At 39.6% G+C, this 22,523-nt stretch overlaps 1 protein-coding gene across 8 annotated transcripts in view; it reads left to right on the forward strand.

Moving 5' to 3' along the window:
* STON1 (stonin 1) overlaps window positions 1-18,891 on the forward strand; it is a 47,838-nt gene extending 28,947 nt beyond the window's left edge. For 6 of the 8 annotated variants that reach the window (XM_037047850.1, XM_037047854.1, XM_037047851.1 and 3 more), the window contains 4 exons: window positions 5,538-7,514; window positions 12,274-12,476; window positions 15,641-16,483; window positions 16,720-18,891. In XM_037047850.1, the coding sequence (XP_036903745.1) occupies window positions 5,585-7,514; window positions 12,274-12,476; window positions 15,641-15,715 (2,208 nt within the window). In that variant the 5' untranslated portion in view covers window positions 5,538-5,584 and the 3' untranslated portion in view covers window positions 15,716-16,483; window positions 16,720-18,891. Of the gene's footprint in view, window positions 1-5,133; window positions 5,154-5,537; window positions 7,515-12,273; window positions 12,477-15,640; window positions 16,484-16,719 lie in introns of those variants that run through there. The other 2 variants (XM_037047856.1, XM_037047857.1) reach the window with 2 other exon arrangements.
* The last annotated feature ends 3,632 nt before the right edge of the window (window positions 18,892-22,523 follow it).

Here is a 22,523-nt window from a genome sequence, read left to right on the forward strand (position 1 = left end):
AGAAACTCAGAGACGATTCTAGTCTAATCACTAAATGTCCGGAGCGAGTGGCAGGGCAGTGCCCAGTGTCTGGGTTATACCCAACCCCGGGTCACTGATGGGTTCTGTACAGCTCATCACCTCTGATGTCATTAGAATAATTTTAATAATTTATGTTGTATTAGATTTATATGAAGTGACCTATGTTCAAATTCAGGTTCTTTCCAAACTTAGGTAAATATACCCAAGAGAAACAATTACACACACAAAAACTTATATAGAAATGGTCATAACAGTATTATAATAGCCAAAAAACAGAAACAAACCAAATGCCCGTCAACTGATGAACAATATCTGGAGTATCCTTACCACGAAATTTCATCAGCCACAGAAAGGAATGAAGTACTGTTTGATATGTGCTACAACATGGAGGGACTTTGAAAATGTTATGCTAAGTGAAAGAAGCCAGATGCAAAAGGTCGTATGTTGCAGAGAGTCTATTTATGTGAAATGTCCAGGCATATTCAGAAAAATAAAGTAGATTAGTGGTTTCCTGGGCTTGGGATAGGGAGAAAATGGGGCATGGCTACAAATGGGTACAGGGTTTATTTTGGGAAGGGTGTTAAAAAATGTTCTGGAATCAGATAGTGGTGATGGTTGCACAACTGTTAATGTTAAATACTGCCGAATTATCTTTTTTTTTTTTAAAGTGAATTATAGCCCTGGCTTGTGTGGCTCAGTCAATTGAGTGCCAGCCTGTGAACTGAAAGGTCACTGGTTCAATTCCCAGTCAGGGCACATGCCTGGGTTGCAGGCCAGCTCCCCAGCTGGGGGCGTGTGAGAGGCAACTGATGGATGTATCTCTTGCCCCCTCTCTTTTTCCCTCCCTCCCCCTCTCTCTAAAAATAAATAAATAAAATCTTTAAAAAATTAAGTGAATTTAATGTATATGAATTGTAGTCAATAAAGCTGTTATTAAAAAAATCTTAGTTCTGCCTTTTAACCAGTTGAGTGACTTTAGGTAATGACTCTAAACCTAAGCAGTCTCTGCTATGACATCGGAGTAATGATGTACACCTCTCAGGGTTGTTTTGATAAATGAGATCATTAATTTAAAAATGTTTTTAAAGTATATCACCTACTTGGAGGCTGTCAGCGATTTAAAGTTCCATATTCATTGGGTTTTATTTATTCCTCCTGTCTTTTCTAGAGCACTAACAAAGTGACTACATAATAATTATTCAAATAAAGACTTTCTGAAGTGATTCAAAAGTGTTGCAGTTAATAAAAACAATTTTTAAACAGATTTTTGAGTGTATGGTAGAGTGTTGTTAAAAAGATGCACTCTGTTGTACAACAGATCTCTACAATTTTTATATTGGCATGACTAATATTCACTGAACAGCAACACCCCTTTTTCCTCGCCCCGCTGCCCTGGCCCTTGGTAACCACCATTCTTCTCGCTGCCTCTGTAAACTGGACTACAGTCATGCTCTGCTGAACAGTGGGGATGTGTTCCGAGAAATGCTGCTAGGCGCTTTCACTGCAGCGTGAACATCACAGAGTGTACTTACAAATACCTAGATGATACAGCCTCCCGCGCACCTAGACCGTGTGGTAGAGCCACTGCCCCTAGGCTGCAGGGCTGTTCAGCACATTTCTGTGCACAACAACACGGGAGTCAGGCACAACAGAAAGTGATGCAGTCGAGAGTCGTGGTAAATAGGAGATGGATGAGCCTGCTGCTGGCACGTTTTACAATAAAAATTTTCTTAATAAGTAGAAAGAGTACACAAAAATAATGATAAAAAGTGTAGTATAACAAATACATAAACCAGTAACATAGTTTCTTGTCATGATTAAGTATTATGCATGGTACTACGCAATGGTATGTGCTATCCGGCTGGCAGCACAGTGGCTTTGTTTACACCAGCATCACCATCGACACGTGGTAATCTGTTATAACAGCTACCGAGTCACCAGGCAATTAGGCATTTTTTAGCTCCGTCATAGCACCACGGTCATATATGTCATCTGTCATTGACTGAAAAATCGTTATGTGCTGCTTGACTATACTTTGGATGCCTCATAAAAGTGGACTCACACGATTTTTGTCTTTTTTGTGACTGGTTTACATCACTTATTTTACATCATGTCTCTGTTTGAGGTTCATCCCTGTTGTTGCATGTATCCCAATTTCCCTCCTTTTTTTAAGACTGAGTAATACTCCACTGTATGTATATATGTCACTTTTTTTTTATCCATTCATCAGATGAGGGACATTTTGGTTGTTTCCAGCTATTGGCCAATGTGAGTAATGCTGCAATGAACACGGGAGTGCAAATATCTGTGCGATCCTGTTCAATTCTTTTGGGTAAATGTCCAGAAGTAGGGTTGCTGGATCATATGGGCAGTGTGCCATTTGAAAAAAATTGAGGAACCTCTGTATGGTTTTTCATTTTCCAAAAGTGCATAGGGGTTCCTGTTACTCCACATTTTTGCCCAAAACTTGGTTTTCTGTTTGTTTGTTTGTTTGTTTGTTTGTTTTGTGCTTTCTCTTTCTTTTCTTGTTTTTCAGTAATGACCATCCTAATATGTAAGGAGAGTTTTGATTTGCATTTCCCTGGTGATTAGTGATGCTGAGTATCACTTCATGTACCTGTTGTCCATTTGTGTGTCTTCTTTGGAGGGATGTGTGTTGCCCATTTTTAAGTTGGGTTATTTGTTTGTTTGTTTTTTTGTTACTGAATTGTAGGAATTCCTTATATATTTTGGATATTAAGGCTTTTATCAGAGATATGATTTGCAAATATTTTCTCCCTTTCTGTAGGTTGCCTTTTCACTCTGTTGGTCGTTTTTGTCGGTATACAGGAGATTTTCAGTTTGCTGTAGTTTTACTTGTCTGTTTTTGCTTTTGTTGCTTGCACTTTTGGTGTCAAATTTAAGAAATCATTGATGATACCAGTGTCATGAAGCTTTTCCCCTATGGTTTTTTTTTTCCGGAGTGTACAAGGCCTCCAGCTTTGGTATTCTTTCTCAAGATCGTTTTGGCTATTCAAAATCCTTTGAGATTCCACATTAATTTCAGGACTGTTTTTCCTATTTCCACACAAAAAATGGCATTGGGATTCTGATAGAGATTGCATCGAATCTATAGATTGCTTTGGGTAGTATGGGCATCTTACCAATATTAAGTCTTTCAATACATGAATGTGGGATGTATTTCCATTTATTTGTGTTTTTAATTTCTTTTAGCAATAATACTTTGTAGTTTTCAGTGTACAAGTTCTTTGCCTCTTCAATTAAATTTATTCCTAAGCATTTTATTTTTTTTTTATACTATTGTAAATGGGGTAAATTTCTTAATTTCTTTTTTGGGTTGTTGCTAATTGCTTGTGTATAGAAATGCAAGTGATACTTGGATATTGATTTTATATGCTACAACTTTGCTAAATTTATTTATTCTAACATTTTGTGCATGTGTGTGAAATCTTTAGAGTTTTCTATGTGTAAGAGCATACCATTTGTAAGCAGACACAATATAACTTCTTTTCTGATATGGGTGCCTTTTATTTTATTTTTCTTGCCTCATTGTTCTGGGTAGGACTTTCAGTACTGTGTTGAATAGAAGCAGCAAGAGTGGACATCCTTGCCTTGTTCTCGGTCTTAGAGGAAAAGCTTTCAGTTTTTCAACATTGAATATTATATTAGTTGTAGGCTTTACATATGTGATTTGTATTATGTTGAGGTAATTTTCTTCTATTTCTAGCTTGTTGAGTGGTTTCTTATCATGAAAAGGTGTTGAAATTTGTCAAATGCTTTCTTCTGCATCATGTGATATTTATCCTTTGTTCTGTTAATGTGGTATATCACATTGACTGATATTTCATGTATTGAACATCCCAGGAATAAATCCAAGTGGATAATGGTATATGATCTTTTCAATCTGCTGCTAAATTTGGTTTGGTAGTATTTTGTTGAGTTTTTTTTGCATTTATATTAAAAATAGTAGTTTTCCTGTAGCATCTTTGACTTTAGTATTAGAATAATCCTGACCTCATAGAGTTTGAGATGAGTTAGAGTAAGAATTCTTTAAATGTGTAAGTGGAATCTCCAGTAAAGCCTAGGTTTTTTCTTTTGGGGGAGGTTTTGAGTACCAATCAGTCTCCTTACTAATTACAGGTATAGGTCTGCTCATATTTTCTATTCCTTTTGGTCAGATCTTGGGAGATGTTATGTTTCTAGAAATTTATACATTTCTTTGGGGTTAGTCAACTTGTTTGCATATAATTCTTCATGTAGTCTCATAATGATATTTTTGAAATTTCTGTGACATCAGTTGTAATGTCTCCTTTCATTTCCGATTTTGAGTATTTTTCCCCTCAGTCCAGCTAAAAGTTTGTCAATTTTGTTGATTTTATTTTTTCAAAAATTCAACTCTTAGTTTTATTGATATTTTTTATTTTCTATTGCCTATATCATTTATTTCTGCTCTGATATTTATTCTTTTCTTCCTGCTTACTTACAACTTCATTGTTTTTTCTCTAGCTCTTTGAGCTATAAAAGTTAGTTCATTTTTGAAAAATTTTTTAAATGTAAGCATTTAGCACCATAAACTCCCCTCTTAGAGCCACTTTTGCTTCATCCTGTAAGTTTTGTTATATTGTGTTTTAATTTTTTGTTTGTCTCAAAATATTTGTTTTCTAAGTTTGTTTTGATTTCTTCTTTGACACATTTTGTGTTACTTAGTTTCTGCATATTTGTGAATTTTCCAGTTTTCCTTCTGCTATGACCTGTAGGTTTTTTTCCCTCTTATGTTGGAAAAGATAACTGGTATGATTTCAATCTTAAATTTGTTGAGACTTATTGTGAGGCCTAACTGGTGATCTACCCTAGAGACTGTTCTGTGTGTGCTTGAGAAGAACGTGTGTTTTACTGCTGTTATGCGGAATGTTCTGTGTATGTGTGACACATCCATTTGATCTATAGTGTTGTACAAGTCCTCTTTTTCCTTACTGATATTCTGTCTGGATGTCCTATCCATTATTGAAAGTGGTATATTGAAATCTATTATTGTATTTCTATTTCTCCATTTAGTTTTTTAATGTTTGCTTTATATATTTGGGTTCTCTGGTGTTGAGTTTATATATACTTGCAATTGTTATATCTCTCTGGTGAGTTGACTCTATTATTATTATATAGTGTCCTTCTTTGTCTCTTGTGACAGTTTTTGACTTTGAGTTATTTTGTCTGATATTAATATGGCTATCCCTGCTCTCTTTTGATTTCTAGTTGCATAAAATATTTTTTCTGTCCTTTTACTTTCAGCCTATGTGTGTCCTTAAATCTAAAATCTTGTCACAATATATGGTTAGATATTATACTTTAAATCCATTCAGTCATCAGAAGTGTTATAGATTTAAAGCATTTCTTTAAACTCAGTTAATCTGTAAATCTGGGTGCTTTTAAATCCAAATATTTCTCAGAACCAAAGACTGCTAGTCACTTGAATTTTTTCCCTCATTTTATATCCTTATTTTCTTTTTCTCCTTTAACAGAGACAACACATCTGACTCATTGACAAGATCACCATCTGATTTCAAAGATGTGTTCTACGAACCCAGGCAACTGGGTCACATTTGATGATGACCCTGAATTTCAGACTTCTCAAAGGTCAAAGAATTTACCTCTGGAAAATCAAGGCATCTGTAGGCCAAATGGACTTAAGCTGAACCTTTCTGGTCCTAAGGAATTTCCCAGTGGATCTTCCTCCACCAGTAGTACCCCTCTCCCCTCACCCATCATAGACTTTTACTTCAGTCCAGGACCTCCAAGTAACTCTCCTCTTTCTACTCCTACCAAAGACTTCCCAGGAATTCCTGGCATCCCCAAAGCAGGGACTCATGTGCTCTATCCTATTCCAGAATTAGCTCCAAACAGTCCACTCACAGCACCTGGAGCAGATTCTTCCTCATCGTCTACTCAGCCAACCTGCTTACCACCTGCTTCCTTACCCAGTGACCACTCATGTCCACATCCAGCTCCCAAAGTGGGTCTTCCAGATGAAGTCAGTTCTCCACAGACCGAAAGCCTAGCATTCCAAAGTGATGCTCTCCAGTTTCAGTATTTCCAGGAGGACTGTGCCTTTTCAAGTCCATTTTGGAAAGAAGAAGGCAGTGCTTCCCAGCTCACCTTTGACCCTCCAGGAAGCAGAAAGGGGTTCCCGTCAAGAGACAAAGAAATGACAATTGATCAAAAAAGCCTAAACCAGTGTTCACTCAACTACATCTGTAAGAAGCTTGAACATCTGCAATCCGCCGAGAATCAAGATTCGTTTGGAAATTTGTCTATGCAGTGTCTCTATGCTGAAGACACCACCTCTTCCTTTATCCCCCACACTCTTTTCAGGAGTCAGCCCAAAACTGGGTGGTCTTTCATGCTGAGAATTCCTGAGAAGAAGAATATGATGTCCTCTCGTCAGTGGGGACCAATTTTTTTAAAAGTCTTACCTGGAGGAATTTTGCAAATGTATTATGAGAAGGGGTTAGAAAAACCATTTAAAGAGTTACAGCTTGAGCCACAATGCAGACTTTCTGAACACAAAATTGAGAACTTTAGTGTAACAGGAAAAATCCATACTGTGAAGATTGAACATGTGTCTTACACAGAAAAAAGAAAATACCATTCTAAGACAGAAGTTGTTCACGAGCCAGACATAGAACAGATGCTAAAGTTGGGGTCCACAGAGTACCATGACTTCCTCGACTTTCTGACTACTGTGGAGGAGGAGCTGGTGAAGCTGCCAGCTGTTTCAAAACCAAAAAAGAATTACGAGGAACAAGAAATTTCCCTGGAAATCGTGGACAACTTTTGGGGTAAAATCACCAAAGAAGAAGGAAAATTGGTTGAAAGTGCTGTGATAACTCAAATCTCTTGCCTCTGCTTTGTGAATGGGAACACGGAATGCTTTTTAACATTGAATGATCTTGAGTTGCAAAAGCGAAATGAACACTATTTTGAAACAGACCCAGAAAAGAAGGGGATTGATATTCTTGAATACCATTTTCATAAGTGTGTGAAAGCACAAGAATTTGAGCAGTCGAGAATCATTAAGTTCGTACCCCTGGATGCCTGCCGGTTTGAGCTGATGCGTTTCAAGACTTTGTATGACGGGGAGGAGCTCCCCTTTTCCCTCAAGTCTGTAGTGGTTGTGCAGGGGGCATACGTGGAGCTTCAGGCCTTTGTCAACATGACCCCATTGCTTCAGAGATCATCCCAGGCCAGCTCCTTGAGGTCCTGTGACAACATAATGATACACTTTCCTGTCCCATCGCAGTGGATCAAGGCTCTCTGGACTATGAACCTCCAGAGGCAGAAGTCCCTGAAAGCCAAAATGAACCGCCGGGCATGTCTGGGGAGTTTACATGAACCTGAGTCTGAACCTGTCATCCAGGTCACTGTGGGGTCAGCAAAGTATGAGAGTGCCTACCGGGCCGTGGTATGGAAGATAGACCGGCTTCCTGATAAACATTCAAGTAAATATTCAACACCCCACATTGCTTTTTATGTGAAATAGCTTCAATGTTTTCACCCTCCTCCTTGGATTGAAACCAGGCTGAGACAGATGGTAACTCCAGTCAGCTGAGGATATACTTTATACATTGCTTGGTGGGAAATGGAACATTTAGTTAAACAGCTGGCTTATTGCATCCTCTTGTGCTTGTTTCTACCAGATAAGTTAACTTAAAATTGTTTTAAATATCATAAATATCATCCTAGGCTAGGGTTTTGTTGCAGGTGGTGGCATCGAGGGAACATTTGTAGTTGACATCAGATTCCCTAATTAACCTTTAAAGATCTGTCATCCATATTCTTAGGCAGTACCTCTTCTTCCTTTAGTTTTGCTCCGGGCTGTTTGTAATAAGACTGCCTTTCACTGAGGAGGTGAGGGGCGGGGGTGAGGAGATTCAGAAGAGGTGCCCCTGAGATAGTGACAGATAACCTGTGGGTCTGGGGGAAAGGAAGGGGGTGGGAGGAGGCGGGCTTACTGGCTTTGAGGAATAGGTGGGCAATGGTGTCATTAGCTGGGGTGGAACTGGGATCCTTGTCATCATTCTTCCTTTTAAAATCTGTCTGTTTCCCAGCCCTGGCTGCCTGTCTAGAGTCCATAGAATCATTAGAGCTTTAAAATCCTCATGCCCATGTTTAGGGCCCCTCCCAGCTATGACTGGTAGAGGGAGACCCAGGTATGAGTGCTCATGAAAGGCTCTCCCAGGCAGCCAGGACTGGGAACTACTGACCTGGGGTCTATGACCAGGGGTTGAGAACTACTGACCTATGGAACCTATTATGGCCCCCTAGGCAGAGATCATTGCACCCGGCACTCTATCCCCGTGTCTCCTGGAGTTCCGTTTTGCCCTCATACCTGTATTTACTAGCAGTTGAGTTCAGTAAGAGCAATTACAATAGTGGGTATTCCCAGAAAGGCAGCTGGACTTGATCTTGGTCTTCAGGATTCTTTTTGAAGACTTTCATAGCATCAGGCCCACACAGAACAACATTTTACAAGCATTCCAGTGATAATAGACAGAACAGATGCTTTGGGAGCAAAGCTGCTTTGTTCAGATCAGGTCTGCATGCAAAGAGGAGGACTGTGGCAGGTAGAGTCTGGAGGGCGTGGTGTGGCTCTGAGGTGGATGGGATCCCATGGTCCTGTCTTGTGGCTTCACCGCTGTGGGGGTGGGGGAGTGAATGCAGAGAATGAGAGGGTGCCTGGCCACTTGCCTCTGGAGAAGCATAGAAATAGTGAGGTTGGGCTGCAGAGGGAATCTTTGTCCTAAGTAGTGCATCTTAAACTTGTGTTGCACATGGATCACTTGGTAAATGTAGGCTGTTATTCAACATGTGGGGCCTGATAGCTGTGTTTCCCACCCATCCTCAGGTGGTGCCAATGCTGCCGGCCCATAGGCCACACCCAGAAAAACAGGGTCTGAGACTGCGACTCTATTTTCCTATATGACTTTTAAATCAGTTGGGTGTTTAGAGAACAGTGAATTTTTTTAAAGTCTTTAAAATATTATGCTTACCAAGTTAGTTCCTGAAAAACCTATACTGTCAGAAAAAATACTTAAACATGGAAAATGAAAAGAATCTAAGAAGTAGTCTACTAGGTGTTCATTTACAAAAATTATGCCTTTCTTCCTGTGGATTTTTGAGATCAGGATTGACTTCTTTTTCACTTGCACATGATTTCGAGGGAGGTGAGAAGGGCTGCTGGCCCCTTAAATGTCTCCTACTGGCACAGTGTTCCTTTAACAGTGAGCAGGTCTTTCATTTTGCAGCAAAGGTGGGCTTGGGCAGGGAGCTCAGATAGTTCATTCAGACTAAGGTGTGAAGGACAGCAAAGGAGCGGAGGAGCTTTTCCTTAGGACAGGCTTTGGTGGGGTTAGGGGGTGAAGTTGGAGGAGTGGGGACATTGGGAACGAGGGGAGTGGGGAAAGAAAGGAAGACGAAAAGTGGGGAATGAATGAGAGCGTTGTTAGCCAAGGGGGGTACAGATGGTGACACAGAATTAGAAGGGGGAGGGGGAGTGGTAGAGGGTTAATTAACAAATGTATCTCTGCCTTCCCAATTTTACCAATTTTTAGTATAATTTGCCTTTACTTTTTCTCTTTGCTTTCTGTCACAAACACATTGGTTGCTTTCTCCTCCTCCACTTGTGTCCTTCTCCTTCCACACCCACCAGCTCTCAACAGTTCTGTTTCAGACATGAAATACATTGGTTCAAGAGGGACCAGATAGCTACTGTAGTAGACCTAAGGAGATGTAATTTGCAGCCCCAACTGTCTACCTCCCCCTCATCTTGAGAGTTATCCTGAGAGATTAACAATTACCAAAGCTCAAGAGTGCCCCCTGCTGGTCAGTACTGAGATAAATTACTTGATTTTCCCGTGTCTTTTATTCATTTGCTTGTAAATTTGTCAAATACTAGCTAAGCTCCAAATATGCCAGACATTGTCCTAGGGACAGACATGATACCTCTCCTCACGGATCCAGGTTTAAAGAGGTAGTATGTTATCAAACATTGTAGAGCATTTAGAGTTTTTAAAAGCCAAGGAAAATATGCCAGAAAATTTAAAGGAGCAGTTGTTTAGAAAATTTAAAGGAGCAGTTGTTTAGAAAAGCAAGTAGAAGGGTTTTGTATCTAATGTTTTTTAGAATATTAGGTCTTCAACTTGGGTCATTTTGATAGCGAAAGATTCCCAAACAGTTTTTGCCTTTAAAATGTGAATATCAAATCAGATCATCTCCAATATAATTTTCAGCTCTAAAAATGTAGAGTTCACAGTCTCTTCATTGGCAAAATTATAGTAATTAAATAACACATTGGATTTATAATCTAATTGGGTTAATTTTGCAAAGTAATCACGTCTCCCCCACATCCACTTATACCACTTCAGCCGTGTACCACTGCTCCCTGCGTCTGCCGACTGCTTTGTTTAACCTTCACCACAACCCTGTGAGGTTTATGTTATTATTATCAGCACCGTCACCCCCATTTTCCGGTGGAGAAACGGGGTCTCAGATTACATAACTTGCCTGGGATTACATGGCTATTGAGTAGAGCAGCTGCAACCGGACTCTTGGCAACCTGGGTTCAGTGGTTGCGTTCTTATGCACTGTATGTCTTAAAGGATGTAAGAGTTTCTGAATTAGGTTACATGAACTTAATGTATCCTCACTGCAAGCAGAAGACTAGAAATGGTAATGGATTGTGCAATCTCCCCTGGGGGTGTGTGTGTGTGAATAAAGTTATCTCTTGCCTGCAGTGATCTGGGTGGCTTACAGCACCTCAGAAGCCCTGTTGTCCTACCCCACCTGTAAGTAGTGGAGATGGTAATGAGCCTCTGTTGTTTAATTGATTGATGACTTTTCAAGGCCTTTTACAGCCTTAGAATTCTATTAGTCTCTCTACAAGAAACAGGTTGTAAGGAATGAAAGGCAATTTATCTTTTAGAATTAAGTGAAATCCCTTAAACTCTTGTTTTTGTGCCTAAAGCTATATTCTGATGGAAGTGTTCTTTCTGAAGATCTGTCAGTGTGGTAGTAATTTAATATGGCTTTGAAATTACTGTCACCTCATACATTTATTGAAGGAAAGATAGTTTCATTGGATATGTAGATGTTGTGCAAAATGCCACAGAATCATGGGACATTTAGAGTTACTGCAGTGATTACAGTGAAAATATTTTTTATTCTATTATCACACACACACATACACGTTACATGATCACACTTACAATTTTTGCACTTATCTGATATCCCTAGGTGTGGCACAGAGCCTGGCCTGACAGAATAGATGCTCAATAAATGACAGATTGAGTTAAATGAAAACAAGTATTAGATTGAAACATTGAAAACTGATATGACCATCTCTTCTACACTGTACATCATGAAAGCTTTAAGAGGGGTGAATGGAAATTAATGTACTAAAATATAGTTTTAGTCTTGTTCTACTGAAAAAGAAATTCTTGGCTAGAATATTTTCTGAAACGTAATAAAAATTTCGTTAAGTTTAACTTTAAAAAATAATTAAAATTTTTGCCCTGGCTGGTGTGGCTCAGTGGATTGAGTGCCAGACTGTGAAGCAAAGGGTCACCATTCAATTCCCAGTCAGGGCACATGCCTGGGTTGCAGACCAGGTCCCCAGTAAGGAGCGTGGGAGAGGCAACCACACATTGATGTTTCTCTCCCTCTCTTTCTCCTCTCTCTAAAAATAAATAAATAAAACCTTTAAAAAATCAGAATTTTTAATAATATGAACTATTTTAGGCAAAAGTTTACCTTTGCATTAACTTGTCAGTAGAAGAGTGGTAAGATAATGAATAAATTAAGAATTATTGTAAAAGCTTATTCAGTCTACTTAAGAGAATTTTTTGGTACTGAGCCAAAAATACACACTGTAGCCAAATAATGATACTTAACATAAATGTTACTTATCTTTTAAAAAGAAACGTAGCATACTTCTAACTAAAAACATTTTTAGGGGTTAATGTATATACGTACATAGTAATAAAATTGTATTTATTTTAAAGCTAGTACTAAAAATCCCAGATTTTCCCCTAGTTAGTACAGAATTGTGAATTTCAATGGTATTTTGTTCAAATGGAATTCGCGCTGCCCCAGTGCTAATGGAATTGTTTATTAAAGAGAGGGATGTGGTCTCTGGCGTTAGGGAGAAATGTTCAGCGGCCATTGAACTACTTCGACTGACAATGTGGTTTTTTCTTCAAGGTCCTGATCATCCTCATTGTTTGTCATACAAACTGGAACTTGGATCAGACCAAGAAATTCCCTCCGATTGGTATCCATTTGCTACTGTTCAGTTTGGGGTGCTTGACACGCCTGCCTCAAGGACGGAGGTCAGGTCTCTGGGGATGGAGAGCGATGTCCAGCCGCAGAAACACGTTCATCATCGAGCTTGCTACAACATCCAGGTACGCCCGGAACCCCTTTGGCTTCCGCTGGGGCTTCTAGCGCTGTGACCTGTTTTGGCTTTGAATATTCGCTTTGCCCTCTTACGTGACCATGTATGTGTGTGAATGTGTGTGTGTGTTCATATCTTTTTTGACCTAGAAAAGAGCTTGACCATGGAACTTTGAGGGTCACTAGCGAACCTAGTTTATCCCCTCAGTTTTAGAGAATATTAGGAGCCTGAGCACACAGTGCCACATACTTAATTCAACTCTTAGTGAAAAACAGGGCATTAAACATGAATTCACATTTCAGAAGCATGTTTATAATAAAAATTATGTTAGAATAGCATTTCCCAATATGTGTTCAGTGGAACATGTATCCAAGAAAAAAAGAAGTTTGGGAATGCCGTACACAAAATTAATGTTAAATGAAGGCTCTGGAAGTCCTGCAGTAAAGGAACTCGTTAACCTTAACCCAGTTTACCCTAACTTATTGATTAGGTTAGACATGTGTCAGTATCTTCTGGAACTGTATTCTGTGAAGCACCCCTTGGAAATGCTGTTACTCCGCTGCGACAATTTTAAATGTTCACCATCATTGCTTCCGCATTCTTTGGCCAGATGAATTAAAGAGTGACATCTATTTGTACCTGTTTCTAACCTGGCTTTCCTTCTCATCTTCAAAGTTAGTAAGTAAATGTAGAGATAATTTCTGCCATATATTTCTCATAGTATCTAGAAATGGTGACATGGTACTGATTTTGTTTACAAACTTTTTTCATTAGAAAATATTTCCAGCCCTGGCTGGTGTGGCCCAGTGGATTGAGTGCTGGCCTGCAGACACAAGGGTCACTGGTTCGATTCCCAGGCTTAGGTACATGCCTGGGTTGTGGACCAGGTCCCCAGTAGGGGGCACGCGAGAGACAACCACACATTGATGTTTCGCTCCCTTCCGTCTCTAAAAATAAATAAATAAAATCTAATAAAACCTCCAAAACACTGGATGAGAATAACAGAAAACTGCAACAGTTATACTAATAATAATAATTTAAAAAAGAAAATATTTCCAAAGTAAAAAAATTAAATAGCAAAGAACAAGTAGGTGTTCTGTTTAGAATTTATATCTTTTCTTGCACATGAATAACATTTTATATTTTCTAATATCATTTTAAATCTATGTTGCTTAAATCTCAGCTACGATTAATGCCACTCTGATTTTCCACTCATTTATTCCTATCAAAAATAGTGTGATTAGCCCTGGCTGGTGTATGTAGCTCAGGGATTGAGTGCCAGCTGTAGACCAAAGAGTCACTGGTTCAATTCCCACTCAGGGCACATGCCTGGGTTGCAGCCAGGTCCCCAGTGGGGGCCATGTGAGATGCAACTACACATTGATGTTTCTCTCCCTCTCTTTCTCCCTCTCTTCCCCTCTCTCTAAAGATAAATAAATATTTTTTAAAAAGTAGTGTGATTAGCCCTGGCTGGTGTATCTCAGTGGATTGAGTGCGGGCCTGCGAACCACACGATCGAGATTCGATTCCCAGTCAGGGCACGTGCCTGGGTTGAAGGCCAGTTCCCAGCAGGGGACTCACAAGAAGCAACCGTACATTGATATTTCTCTCCTTCTCTCCTTCCCTTCCCCTCTAAAGATAAATAAAATATTTTTAAAAAAAGTAGTGTGATTATATGACATCATGAACAACTGGTGGTTCTATAATATGTCAGGATTCTTCTTTATTTTGGGTGATCTGTTTAGAAGTGTATATGTTTGGATCTGGTGGGGGTTTTTTTTATTGATAAAATTAGTGATGGGTGGCTGTCCTGTGCAGCTCCCTGGGGACCTAACCACGTGCTCCCCCAGCAGCTGGGAATTGTCCTGGCTGAAGAAACCTCCAGATCCTGCCCCTTCCTGGGGCAGTTTTTGTCCTGAGACTGATGTGTGCAGGGGTGTAAAGACTCTTTGCTTCAGCTTGGGTAACTCTGCAGAGCCCTCTTAGCCAGCCAGCTTCGACTCTCCCTGGGGAGGGGCTGAAGCCCTCGCTGTGTCCACATTGCTGCCGAGCTTCTCCCCTTTCCTGTTGTTTCCTTCTCTCCGTCCCCTTCCTCAACAGGTGTCAACCCCAGCAGCACTCCCCAGTAAACTTTCTGCACGCTGGCCTCCATCTCAGAGTTTGCATTTGGGGAACCTGCCGGTATCACTGGGTATATAAGTACCAGGTGTGACTGAAATGTGGGTCAAGTGCGCACGGAGTCTTCATTTATACCTAGTTTCCTATTCCTGGGATGTGCCAGTTTCACATCGTTTTTGAGGACAGCTCCAGATTACGTAATGAAGTCTCTAGCTTCAATAGCATTTACTAACTGACCTGCACTTGGTGGCAGTCAGCTTCCAAACATCCTCTTATATTTAACAGGAATTTATTGAGCAATTTCAAAGTGCCAGGTGCTGTTCTCGATGCTGGGACACAAGAGGGAATGAGAGATAGGTCCCTGTCCTCATGCAGCTCACCTTTTAGTGAGGGAACAAAAAATGACTAGCAAACAGGTCAGTAATATAATTTCAAATAGGGACAGATTCTAAGGAGAGAATAAAGTGAGGAAGGTAGGATAGAGAGTGACAGGGGCCTCCTTGTCAGGAGTGGTCCGGGAGGGCCTCCTTGTCAGGAGTGGTCCGGGAGGACCTCCATGGGGAGGTAACACCTGAGGTGAGACGGAAAAGTCAAGGGGCCCAGCTGGTTTACTGGTTTGTGAACTACTGGTTTGTTTTAGTTTATCAGAGAGATGATTTGAGGGGGCGGGGTTGTGACCCTCAGGTGGGTCAAAGCCTGGAGCTGTGAATTGGCACTGATCACATACCTAGCCAGCTGGGTATGTCTCTGTCTTATCAATATACGTATTCTGTGTACATTGTATAAAAACTAAATTTGACTTAGAAGAGGGGAGAGTTTTAGTTCTTTTTAAGATTTGACCCTAGAGGGAAGGATTTGGGGGTGGGGGGCTCTGTTGCCCAAAAGTGGAGGGGAGTGCATCACTGCGGAGCTGGCTCGAGAAGGCAGGAGGGCTGTGTCTGCATGCAGAGGGTGTTGTGGCTACTGTCCTCGCGTCACGGTGGAATTGGGACTGAGCACATGCTAGTGCAGTGTTGCACTTGTTAATGCTGCCCATGTTTTGCTTTTGTGTAACAGGTTGAAATAGAAAAGAAGTGGATTAAAATCGACGGAGAAGACCCAGATAAAGCCAGTGACTGCATAACTCAGTAGGAGTAGCAAGAGTCAATGATGACGACCCACTTTTCGTATAGTTAATTTACAGAAACCACACACCGTTTTGCTGACGCATAGTGGCAATGACTTCTGAATAGAGGTCCGAGGACAGGTCCAGTGGCTGTGTTTAGAGAAGTTTAGACCTGAAACCAAACAACATATTTCATGCTTTTGATATGTTTGCGCACCATGCATTTGGTCTAAATTGTGCCTATAAGTTGCGTGATGTTTCTGCTTCCGACTGAAACTCAAAGGTACTCTTATTCAATGTGTGACCCAACAGCCAGCTTGGCTAAAGGGTTTCTGGTTTTTGATTACTCAGTGGCTGATTGTTTTGTGCTCTGGATTACCCAGGTGTCGTATTTATTATCCTCCAGTCCCTATTTCTTCTTGCTATGTCAGCACCTGCAGTGGAGGGTGAGGCAATCAAAGGAAACAAACCGAAATACTGAATTTTCCCCCTTGCTCATCTCCGAAGCGTGGCTTGGTGGAGAATGATGCTGAAACCACAAGCTACAGTGGGGAGGTGGCAGTGTCTGTGGTTCTGAATTGCTATCTTCCTGCCCTCTCACCACACTGCGAGTAGTCATCGGCGGGGGTTGGTGCCTGTCTTTCCCTCATGGTTGTTTTTGTTTTAAAAAATGTATTAGTATTCTGATAAGTGGTGCAAAAAACTATTTCTGTTGGTATATATATATTTCAGTACAAGTCACTAAGACCTATTGCCTTTGGCTCAGACAGATTTCTTTTAAAATGGTATCTCAGGTCCTGGCTGGTACAGCTCAGTGGATTGAGCGTGGGCCTGCGAACCAGAGGATCACGGTTCGATTCCCAGTCAGGGCACATGCTTGGGTTGCAGGCCACTTCCTGGCAGGGGACACATGATACATTGTGTGTCCTCGGCAGAGGCAACCATACATTGATATTTCTCTCCCTCTCTCCTTCCCTTCCCCTCTAAAGATAAATAAATAAAATATTAAAAAAATAAAATGGTATCTCAGTATTGGACACTAGTTAAAATATATATGTGCATTAAAGATGAGTTTTTAAAATTCATGAATCTTTCCCCAAAGTACAGACTCTTAAGAATGTGTTTTGATAAAGTTTTACTTGTGATTGACACAAGCCTTTCTTGAGTAGAAGTCTAACGTGTATTATCATTATTTTAAGCTAGTGCTACTAAATTTAGAGTATTTTTCTTTAAAAGAAAAAGGAAAGGTGCTAGATTATTTTCCCTAGATTTTTAAGAAGTGACATTTTTATTCTTCAATCAGCTAAATGTTTGATTTCTAATGAAAAGCCGATGGCATTTGCAGTTATAATTCTGTTTATAATTTCCTTTCAATATTTACAGCAAAAGGTCAAATTTAAAAATGTATGAAATCTATATTCTAGGTATTTCTTAGCCTGAAAAACAAAGTCCTCCATTTGGTATTAATACATCTTCAATTTATGTTGACTCTAAAATATTATTAGGAGGTATTTTTCTCTATTTACCAGACTTGTTTTGAATCAAAGTGATATAATAATGTTCTCCCCAACAACATTTATTTGTCAGCCCAGAGTTTATGTCTCATGTTTTATTTAATATTATGTTACATTCATTGTACTGTGTTCCAAAACCAGATTATAGCAAACATGTATGATGGTTTGTATCAATCAGCAGATTTTATTGCTTTTCATTATTTTGCTGTAACAGCAAGGAATGCAGAAGTTGACTGTTAAAATGAATTGTTATTGCTCTTTTTAACTCCACTTGATGCATTGCTCATAATATCATGTGCTTGAGACTCCCTGTTGATGTATTGGAGGGCACATCTGTATGTACGTTAAAACAAATCCTTCCTCTTTCTCCATCATCTGGTGCAGCACATTCTGGAGCGACTTCAGTCAGCTCAGCACTAGCACGGAGATGGCTGGAGGTGACTGACGCTGCTCCATCTCCCAGGGACGTCAGCGGGGTTGGTTACTGCCCGTGCTTTCAAATCTGTTTGGTGGCATCCTGCCCATAAAGAACTCAGAGTCTGATTCACTTGAACTTAATGAATATTTACACCTCAAAATAATTTCAGCAAAGGGTTCAATTAATTGCCCCTCCTGCTGCACAGGTTGCCCAGTCTCTGTGGTTGCCTCACTGCTGGGGTCACTTACTTCCCAGCCATCCAGGCTTCAGGAGCATCTCCAGATTCACTGTTGGAAACACAGTAACAAACCACTGACTGAAGCCCAAATTGAGTTTCGGCTGTAATGCAGAGGTTGATAGCATTAACAGTGGGGTGCTATGGCATAATTGTTAATTTGCACATCTATTAGGAGCCTTAAATATTCATTACTTAGCATTAAATTAACATTCTTTGAAGGGAAGAGAGGCTTTTTAATACAATTCTTCTGACCTCAGAAATGGCAGGTCAAATGTACTGTGAGTGAAAAATCAGGTAGGGTCCACTTAGACTTACAAATTAAGAAGACTCTCCTTTGCTAGAAAATAAAGGATGATCTTAGAGACGACGACTACAGTAACACAAACCCCTGATTTTAAGGTTGGGAAGTACCGTAGAGAGTGAAGGAGGAACTACTCCTTGCCAGGATTTTAGTTTACGTAATGTCGAGGAACCCTTTCTGAGTCTGACCATTCGGGGACCAGTCGGAGTACTGACACATGGCCTGTTTCCAAGGACTGGACCGGTGTCTGACTAGCTGTCCTGCTCTGATTGTTCAGGTCTGGTCATCTTACCAGTCAAAGGATCATATTAACCGTGTGAATGAATTCATGGCTTAATGATTAATTATTGATCAGTTGTACAGATCAGAATTTAAGGACATTTACTTTTTCTATGGGAATAGAAATAGCTTATTCATTTTCAAAAGTATGAAGAAATACTTTGCAGCACATAAATAAAGGCCGGATGTTTTTTGAAAACCTGATTTATGTATTAGACAGTTCTAGGGTTTAGTCCCTTCATTCTGAAGCTGTGTGTATGAGAGTGCCCTTTTCTTATAAATTCAGTTAGAAGGCCTTCCTTAATAATGATGAAGTATTGTATCGTACTTAAAATATTACTGTATGTCCTAGCAACACAAATATAAAACAGATTGAGCCTTAATAATCATGTAACAAAGTATTTGGTAGATTGCATATTGGTTTTTAAAAATTAAAGATGTATTTCAAATGATTCTGGCTGTGCGATGGACTTACGTCTTCTTTTACAAGGTCTGGGGCTATTCTTCAAAGGTGTGAAATCAATTTCAATAACCTTAAACAATCGACTCTCTGTCAGGCAAGTGTATGCTGCTTTACTACTGAGTCAGTGAGCGTGGCATCTTGACACATCCTGGAAGAATAACACCGCCAAACTGTGATTTGTGACTTTTAAAAGAGGATATAATCATTACTCTCCTAAAGGAATAGTGTGAGTATGTGCCCAGTGTTTTACTTAACTCATTAACTAATGAGGAAACAGTTAAGATGTTACAGCTGGTTCCAAGGAGAATTCAAAGAGCAGAGAGACATTGTAGGAAACAAGGAATTCTGAAATGAATGTACAAATAAACGTCAAATGGATCTGTCCATAGGGCAATAGTCAATAATCAATTTCCCCTAAGGCCCCACAATTAATTTGCATTTGTATGGACTTGTGTTACATGTGTTATCAGTTTTCTAAAACTTACAGTTTTGTAAAGTAAGGTAAAGACGATGAAAGGTGTGGGTAACCTGGACAAGTGAGCTCATGGGACACCTACTACTCAGTCATTCACAAGTTTTTTTGACAATAGGACAAACTTTGCAGGAGAATTCTAAGGAGTTTTCAAACTTTGGCAACTAGTGGTATAGATATGATATGCATTTAACAACAATTTTTAAAGTTTAGAAAACTATTTTTATATAATTGTGCAGAATATATTTCAGACAGTTGTGTGTGTTGAGGGCAGAGGCCATGAGAGATTTGAAGATAAATCAGTTCTAATATAAACCAACCTAACACACCTCTCTACCCACTGTTTTTATGAGAAAGCTCTTGGGGGGGGAGGGGGAGAATAATTTTTTTCTTGCTCTTCTAAGTTGTTCTAATCAAATTGACATGAGGCAGGTTAACAGGAGAAAACAACCTAGTTTGTTACGTATGTGCATGCAGCGATTCCGGAAGTGGGGGAGGGGGAGGTGGTGGTTTGGAACTCCAGACTGGAAGAAGGTAATTCACATGGAGATGAAAAGCAAACATTTGTAAACAAGTGTTTGCTGGGCCGTCTTTAACAGTGGACAGAGGCCTGGGATCCAATGGGCCTGGGTGGATTCCTCCTTCTCCATCACACTTAGTTCAGTCACACTCCAGCTATCTATGATGATAGTTCCTTCCTTTGAGCAGGTTCTCTATTTAAATTCTTTTAGGCAAGGGGAAGGTCAAAGGTTATCCTGAGTCTTTTATGTTTTAAAAATAACCAGGTAAAAATAATCAATATCCCCCCCAAAGGCATGTTTTGGGGTAGCAAACTCTGCTCCTCTCAATGCCAAGTGTTGAAATTCAATGTTTATCAAGCTATTAAAGTTAAATTTCAAAACTGCAGCAGGAAATAAAACTTCATAGAGTCCAGATCATTAAGCATCATTTTAGCTACCATTGGAATCAACAGGGCTTGGCTCTAATTCCTAAGAAACAGTAAAGGATTAAGTGTCATAAACTGATCATATTTGAAACAAAATTTCTGAAATTCTCATCCACCAATTCTTTTCTGTTCTGGGTCAACTTTACCCACTTTGTGTACGCATGGTGTTTCCACTAGATTTTGCTCTCACCTCGCCCCTCCCTACTCCCTGGAGCTACTCCAGGTATGTTTTATACTCAGAGCCAGGGTCCTACAGCACAGGGCTGGGTGTATTGCATTGAACCTTCTGATGGCAATTTCTTGATGGCAATTTCATGGGGCACAATGCAATTACCTGCATATTTTCCCAGTGTATATGATTCAAAAGATTTTTCTTGTTACAATTGTATTTAAAAGTTCCTACTTCAAATTGGCATCTAAATATGAATTTGGCTGTAAATTAACTTTTAAAACAAGGCAGAATTGTTGGTCAGAAAGCAAATAGTTAAGTTACTAAAAATAACAGATAAATGTTGCAGGTAATACTATTATGCCTTTAAAGTTATGTTCTATTTGTAAAGAAAAGGAAAAGACTAGTTGCCCCATTTAAAAAATTTATTGCTATAACATTGTTTAGTGACTGTAGAAATTTTAGTGGTCTGACTTTATAATACAAAATCTTTATACTGCACTGGTTTTTACCTTATTTCATCTCATGGCACCTGTGGCACACCAAAAAATACATTTTTTGCCAATCTGATTTTATTTTATTTTTATTTATTTATTTTTAGAGAGAGGGGAAGGGAAGGAGAAAGAGAGGGAGAGAAACATCAATGTGTGGTGGCCTCTCATGTGTCCCCTACTGGGGACCTGGCCTACAACCCAGGCATGTGCCCTGACTAGGAATCAAACCAGCGACCCTTTGCTTCACAGGCCTGTGCTCAATCCACTGAGCTACACCAGCCAGGGCATGATTTTTAAAAATAGGTATAATTTTGATTCATTTACACCAGGTGGCTATTGTGTTGGCTTTTGTCATTTTTTAAAAATTTGACAATCAAAGGGAAAAGAGAAAAGTGACCCTGACTAGTCAGGTATTGCATGTTGTAAAAATTCTTGCAGTGCACCGGTGTGCCTTTTGAAGCACACTGGTTGGAAATTGCTGGTTTACTCTGTCAGATACTCAACACCCAAAATTTATATTTTAAAAGATTAAAGTTAATTTCTATGAGACTTCCTGGGGAAGAAATGCAAATTGTCATTAATTAGACTTCTGGGATTGCAGCTTTTCCTCCATATTCCCCCCTGCATCTTCTCCAGAACAGCCTTCCAAACCTCAGATGGGAGAATAACTTATGTAAAGAATTTGATTGTGTGTATGGGCATTTTCCTGAAAAGCCCATTTGGTACTGCCCAGAATTGGTGTGAATTCTATGTAAGAAGGTATTTTGCAGTATACTCTGGAAACAGAAGAGGGCGCTCGCATGCAAGCTGCTACTTAGAAACTGCATTTGAATTTGGTGGTGCTTGTATTATGATCAATACAAGATCTTGGGGGCAGTGTGTAAAGCATCTCAAAGCATTTTGAGTCCAGTGGAGTATAATTAAACTTAATGCACTAGACAAACATTTTAAAATGTTCTTAATGCTTTGTCTAAAAATGCTGTTGACTACAAATTTACACATCCCAAAGATTTAAATAACCATGCTTATCTCTAAACATTTCTAAGTACTAGGAACAGAAAAATAGTGCCTTTCTTAAAAGATATCAAACAAACTGTTTCTAATGAGCTTTAAATCTGCTTACTTGAGAAGATTTATAAAATATTATAATGAATCCATCCTGTTTGATCTCTAAGCTCCAGTTGCGTATATTGGGGTCAATGTGGTCTCTCAAAAACTTCAGCCTAGGATTCTCCTTTCAGATTTTTAGGTGAGAACAAGCATAAATATGCTCTCAGGAGAATATTCCTGACTCAGGAACAAGGCTTCTCACCCAGTTTGGTCCTTAGAATATCAGTAAAGGGGCATCGTCTTTTCAAGATGGGCACAGTCTTCTCAGAAATATTTCTGGCTGGATGTTGTCCTCTTTTGTAAAGGCTGTTAGAACAATATAGTTCCCAAAACCTTATAGCATGAATAAGTCTATGAAAGTGGCTAAACATCTGAGGCGCTCCCAGAAAGGTCTTCCAGACTCTGAAGAATAGAGCTTGTTTAAGACATT

Source organism: Sturnira hondurensis, unplaced genomic scaffold, assembly GCF_014824575.4.
Source record: "Sturnira hondurensis isolate 20B ecotype Veracruz unplaced genomic scaffold, ASM1482457v3 Scaffold0006413, whole genome shotgun sequence".
Lineage (NCBI taxonomy): Eukaryota > Metazoa > Chordata > Mammalia > Chiroptera > Phyllostomidae > Sturnira > Sturnira hondurensis.